Raw genomic sequence first — 6,638 nt, 5'->3', positions numbered from 1 at the left:
CTCCTTAACAATGACACTTCACAACAATACCCTCTTTTTCTCTCTCTCGCTCTGAATAGAAATTATATTTTTATATTAGTAAATATTTTTGTTTATTATAATAAAAATCTCAATTTATATTATAGGACCAGAGGTACAATTTATTCAATTAGGTAAAGTAATTACCATAAAAGGAATAAATTTTTTTTTAATTTAGCTGCTATATATTAAGTTAAGCACATGCTTATTATTTTATTTAATTCAAGAACACAAAATGATCGCGTTAAGTTTCCTGTTATTATCGTGTTCATTAGTATATTCTGATGCAAGTTACGGTGAGTTATAAATATATTTAAGAAACTAAATACTCTGCATTTCATATTTAAGAGTCCAATATATTTATATAATTCCTTCCTCTTCCTATGTTCGATATAGTTCTTAGCTCTAAAGGCACTACTTCCTACCTTACTGTCAACAATTTAAGTAATCTCTATAAAATGATCGGTACTTTTCAATATTGAAATAATGTGCGGTTTAGTGTTTTGTCAGTCGGTATTTTACAAATTGTTTAATTTTCAGTGGACACTTTAACAAAATGCCATATAAACGACGGAAAATGTATAACAAAAATATTTTTAAAAGTCCTGAATGACGTGGGTTCTACTGGAATCCCAGAACTGAATGTGGGCCCTATAGACCCCTTGGAGCTGACAAATGTTACATTAAATGTTTTGGATTCAATCAAGCTAATTATAACAAGTGGTAGTATCAAGGGTTTCACAAAGTGTAACGTGAAAAGATTAAGGTATGTTACAAAAATGTCGTAAATTCATAAATCTAAATATATAATTAGCGTTTTAATATTTATTATTATTACATCTTCAAAAAATCTACCAAAAATAGTCTTTGATTTTTATCGATATTTTATATTTCAAAATTTTTTTTACAGTTCCTGTTCAAACAAATAAATAACTAGTCCTTATTATTTTATTGGTTTTCGAAACAAAATATTCTGAGAACCTTGATAACTTAAGTTGCTTCAATAAATTATCATATAATCACAAGTTTTATAATAGTTTTTTTAGCTTAAAATATGTTTTTAAAGGAGGTATTTACATATGTTTTGTTGAGAGAGCAAAAAAGAAAAAGAAAAAATACTCACTATTAAATACTTCATTTTATTGTAATGTATATATTTTTTACGTGCATACATCAAAGTCCAAGGAGACAAGAAGGTTCTTACGCTTTTTACATTATACTTTTTTGTTACTATAACTAATTTAGACATATTTATTTATTTATACTTTCACACACCAATACAAGGTTTTAACAGTATTACAAATTATATATAAATAAAAATAGAATTTTCATCAGTTGCAACAGCTGGCCTTATCGCTAATACAGCGATCTCTTCCAGGCAATCTTTGGGCAGAGGACTAAATAAGGAGTGTGGGATGTGGCGAAAAATGTTATGAACATATTATACTCATACACGTACATATAAACAACATACATATACATCCAACTAATATTATAAACGCGAAAGTTTGTATGTATGAATGTATGGATGTTTGTTCCTCTTTCACGCAAAAACTACCGAACGGATTTTAATGAAAGTTTACAATAATATAGCTTACACATTAGAATAACAAATAGGCTATAATTTTTAAAGATATTGTGCCAATTGTCTAAAATATAATGATAATTGTCAAGTAAGTCGGAAAAAGTCTGCCATCTGCGAGCTATTCTGGCGTACGCTGCAAAAACCGTAGAGTTTAGACGTATACAAGAGAAATGTTTATCTTAATAAAAGTCCTACAAAAAGTCCGCGACAGCATAAAATAGTTAATTTTTATGAGTAAGCCATTATCGCAAAAACAGTGAACCATAAATACAATAAAAATTGATAATATATTTCTAATGCTCATTTGGTAGTGTAGCAAATTGATTTTTATGCTGCAGAACCAATTTTGATGAATTTCGGTATAAAAACAGATATTGAGAAGGTAATAAACTTCTCGAAGTACTTAATAATTTTGCGCAGACGAAGTCGCGGGTACCAGCTAGTAACATATACATACATAAATATTCATACATATCCATACACATATACATATACATACACAAATATATATATAAAGTTGAAAAATTTTGATTGCTAGACAAAACATCATAGCATAAAATTATTGATATAAAAATTACATTAAGTGATAAATAAGGAATTTATCATTTAAACTTTCAATTCCTATTTCATCGCTATAAGCGTAGACAGTCCACTAATGCTGAAATATATATTCCCAAAATTTTAATCGATAGTGCAAAAATTAAGTTTCTTGCTTCTAATTAAAAAAAATGACGTACGGACGGATTGTATGACAAATAAAAAACTCTTTCAACCCCTATTTGACGCCCTCAGAAGTAAATCATTAAAATTTATTCTTATTGGACGTGTATTACAATAAATTTGTCGTATTTAGTGCGAAAAATTAATTTTATTATTTTATATACCGATTTTAGCCAACTAAATTTCATATATCCAGTGATTTTTAAGATTTTTTTGTGAATCAGTGATGGTAATATATAGATGTATAATTTTATTTTTATTTTATTTATTTAAAATACAAAGAATCTTAACTAAAAACATTAGCATTCAACGGTGTGACAAAAATCATCGTTGATTTATCCGCACACCGGCATTGGACATCGTACGCTCACAATATCAATAATAAGTCAGTAGCATAATTACAACAACTTAACAGTAACAACTTAACAGTAAATTTTACACAACTACCCTCCAAGTTTTACAAGTCAATCAATCACAAAATAATACAGTCGCAGTAGTTAGCTCTCGGTAGAGAGTACTATATTCCTTGACGTTGTGATACCAAAAAAATGGGTTTTTCCTAAAATTAACAATATTTTAGATACTATCAAAGTCATTAATCAGACATTGCGATTATTTCACATCTTCCGTTTTGTAGTGTTTTACACGAAATAATTTTAGTTTATTATTTACACATTGTGTTTTATTTTAGTGTTGACTTAGACAAGCAAGAAGGATCACAAGATTTGGCCTGTGAAGCGTTAGAACTTAACGGTGAATTTTATTTTGAAGGTTTCAATCCACAGCTGCAGAAATTTTTCGGAACCGATTCATTATCCGGACATGGAAAAGCAATGATTAAATTTGGTATGTTTTTGTATAAGAATAAGCGTGTATTTCCATCAAATAACGTTGAATTTACAAAAATATTGTTAATGTTTTGTTACGATAGATTAACATTTGATACACTGTCGTCAAAACAACCGACACATAAGAAACTCTAAGCTTGGCAAGTTGTTGAAGGGTTATCGCTATAAATCTCATAGTTAACAAAGACCCACAAAGTGAATAATTATTAAATATAATATATAAAAAGGAGAAAAGAAGAAAGGATCTTATTTTAATAATAGTTATGCAAATATTTAAAATTAATCCTTTGCCCAACACCGCCTTGCTATTAATCAAATAGTATTTATAAGGATAACCCTAATCATAAAATCGTAGTTGCGACTAGTGCATTTGGTATTTTTTTCATCTACTTACGTTGTATTACTTGTCGATGTAATTGAAGTCGGTTTTTTTCGTTTGCGAGCAAATACAATTATTGTCACATTCGTTTTTTATATATTTTATTTTATATGTCATGTCCCTTCAAAACATACCAAAAAACAACATAAAAAGTATATATAAAAATAATATATTAACTTAAATAATATATATATTAACTAAAAAGATAAATATATTAACTTCAATAAAAATAATATATTAACTTAACTAAATATTTTCACGTACAACAGATCAGTACATTTAAAAGAGCCAACAAACGCTTTTAACTCCTGGTACGCTATACCCGAGTAGAAATTTTTTCGTCTTCCTTAGAAGGACCGGACCAGGCATGCCTGATCAGGACTAGATAAGGCATGTAACGCAGATGATTGGTCTGGACCTGATCAGGATGAGATGAGATAACCTGATCTGGACCTGATCAGGAAATCTCATCTCATCCTGATCAGCGGGTTCGGTTCGGTCCTTTTAAAAAACACGAATGTATATTTTTGAAAAAATTGTTTAACAAAAAAAAAGCGAATTGATATAAATATGTATTAACATAATTATTATAATATTTATTTCCGTTTATTTTTTCCAATGTATTATTTATTTATGTTTTAACTTTAAATGTTAATTTATTTTTTTATTTTTATGTTATTAATTATTTATTATTATTAATTAAATTGTATTTATTAACTTCTAATGGTTAACTACTAACTACTATTTCCTATTACTTACGACTGCTCCACTGTGTAGAAATGGACTCCCTGCTAGATTGTCCTGATAACTGTATATATACTAAGTGCGCTTAAAAACATTAATAGCGCGATTCAGGCTCAGTTTGCGTCATTTCTTTAAGGCCATCCTGATCTGGACCGAACCAGGTCCTGATCCAGTATGCCTTACCATACTTGGTAAGATTTTACATCAGGCTAGCCTTGTCTGGACCGGACCTGGTCCTGATCCAGTATGCCTTACCATACTTGATTATATTTTACATCAGGCTATCCTTGTCTGGACCGGACCTGGTCCTGATCCACTATGCCTTACCATACTTGATTATATTTTATATCAGGCTATCCTTGTCTGGACCGGACCTGGTCCTGATAGAGCTTGCCGGATCAGGCATGCCTTATTCTATCCTGATCCGGTCCAGATACATGATCTGGTTGAGCCTGACCTTTTTTCTACTCGGGTATACCTATCTATTGTTTCCATTGAAATTTAATTCTCTCCCTTATTTGAATGATTTGTTTTTTAATTTCAATATTGATTCGTTGCCAAGAATTATTGAAATATAATATAATTGTTATATTTTTAGAACAAGTGGCTATGACCCTAAGTATACCAGTCACCGTGATAGAAAAAGATGGTGACACTTATATAAACATTTTCCACAACACAATAAACTACACATATAGCGTAGAGAAAGCAGAATTTGATATACAAGAACTTTTTATCGGAGAAACTGACGTCAGTGAGTAAAACTTTGTTACTTTTAATTTATATTTCATACATTTACTTATTTTCTAAGAAGAAGAAGATTATATATTATTAGTATTTAAAGTATACAAAACCTCAATACTGTTTATAGATGATTATGAACTAGTCTATTTGTATGTTACAGTTTTAATCAACCTAATGTCGTCAGATCAAAAACAATACTAAAATATTGTTTGTAAACTCTATTCTACTGTTGCTTTCCAAGTATATTTTATATCATCTAAATCGTTTCAGGTCAAATCCTTTTGGAGTTCCTTAAAACTAGCTGGAAATCATTAAATCAAATCTTTGGAACATCTTTCGTCGATAAGGCTGCGGAATTAGTATTGGAATATTCCAAAGAATTCTTCGACAGAGTTCCAACTAAATTTTACATTTTAGATGACCTGACACCATACGTCAGACACTAGTTGTTTAGAACTTTTATACAATAAGTGATGCAGTATAGTTTTTATGAAGAATCAGACAAAAATACAATTGGTTAAATTTTTTGCCATTCAAACTGTAAAACTGCTTTAAAGATAGAGTTTTTGATTTATTATTGCGATTTTGTACAAGTGTTTGGTTACGTTAATACTAGATAATAATATGATGTTGAAATAAATAATAATATAAAGAACATATCATTATAATTATGTTCATATTATTAAATACCTATTAATTTTATTTACCTATCTTGCGACTTTTATAAATTTACTAGCTGTGCACCGCGGTTTCACTCGCGTTAATTTGAGGAAAGTAGTTGCCTATAACCTTCATCGCTATATCTCCTATATCTTCTAACGATTGCCCCATAAAAATTCAACACAATTATCTAAACATTTTTGTTTTGAAAAATGAAAAGAAAAAGAAATTGTCGTATTTAATAATAAAAAAAATGTTTTGGGTATTTCATATCTATCTAGGCGTTAGGTACTCGGACACGGTAAACATGGTTTTTCCCGCGTAAAACCCCGATTTAGCGGAAATTTCGGGATAAAAAGGAGCCTATGTTTAGCCCCCCAACCTTTTTTGTCTTCTTATGACTATCCCATAAAAATCGTTTCAACTGCTCCGAAGATAAGCCAACAGAAAGACAGACAGACAAAAATTAGAGACTGCGGTACGGTACGTGAAATGATGATTAAAATAATAATAATAGTAACTACGAAAATGAAAAGAACGGATCGTCAGAGAATGTGTCGCAGTGTGGCATGCAAAACGTGCATTTCAAGACATGTGCAATAAATAGGATTTACTCCTAAATACAGCTCGAGAATTCGAAATAGATAATGTCTGGCTCTGCGACTTGACAAATCAAAGAGTTTGACGGTGCAAACAATTTTTCATGTAAAGCTAGAACGTCAAGTTTGAATTTACCATCTAATGACCAGGAAATACAGGCACCACGCGTGCCCAAAGAAATTTGTTCGTGTACTGGAGCTAGTAAAAACCTGTATTCTTTAAGTAATTCCAAACACATGTGTCTAATTTTTTTATTAGATATAGCTTCTGCGCGCGACTTCGTCCGCGAAGCGCGCGCGTTACTTGATCATTGTTTTGCTGCGATGTTATTTTAAAACTG

At 30.2% G+C, this 6,638-nt stretch overlaps 1 protein-coding gene across 1 annotated transcript; it reads left to right on the top strand.

Annotated features, from left to right (window-relative positions):
• Positions 1 to 253: 253 nt before the first annotated feature.
• On the top strand, positions 254 to 5,706 carry LOC123658235 (protein takeout-like). The gene is made up of 5 exons (XM_045593677.1): positions 254 to 314; positions 559 to 784; positions 3,015 to 3,169; positions 4,893 to 5,048; positions 5,309 to 5,706. The coding sequence occupies exons 1-5, from the start codon at positions 254 to 256 to the stop codon at positions 5,482 to 5,484; spliced, it is 774 nt and encodes a 257-aa protein (XP_045449633.1). The 3' UTR covers positions 5,485 to 5,706.
• The last annotated feature ends 932 nt before the right edge of the window (positions 5,707 to 6,638 follow it).

The sequence above is a fragment of the Melitaea cinxia genome, chromosome 12 (assembly GCF_905220565.1).
Source record: "Melitaea cinxia chromosome 12, ilMelCinx1.1, whole genome shotgun sequence".
Taxonomy (NCBI): domain Eukaryota; kingdom Metazoa; phylum Arthropoda; class Insecta; order Lepidoptera; family Nymphalidae; genus Melitaea; species Melitaea cinxia.
The sequence above is the reverse complement of the archived record's forward strand: the minus strand, read 5'-3'. Positions and strand labels throughout refer to the sequence as shown.

Excerpts from the sequence above, each read along its gene's own strand:
- LOC123658235 (XM_045593677.1), top strand. The coding sequence starts at position 254 with ATGATCGCGTTAAGTTTCCTGTTATTATCGTGTTCATTAGTATATTCT. Across the intron at positions 315-558 it reads ATATTCTGATGCAAGTTACG|TGGACACTTTAACAAAATGC; the intron begins GTGAGTTATAAA and ends TTTAATTTTCAG. Across the intron at positions 5,049-5,308 it reads TATCGGAGAAACTGACGTCA|GTCAAATCCTTTTGGAGTTC; the intron begins GTGAGTAAAACT and ends AAATCGTTTCAG.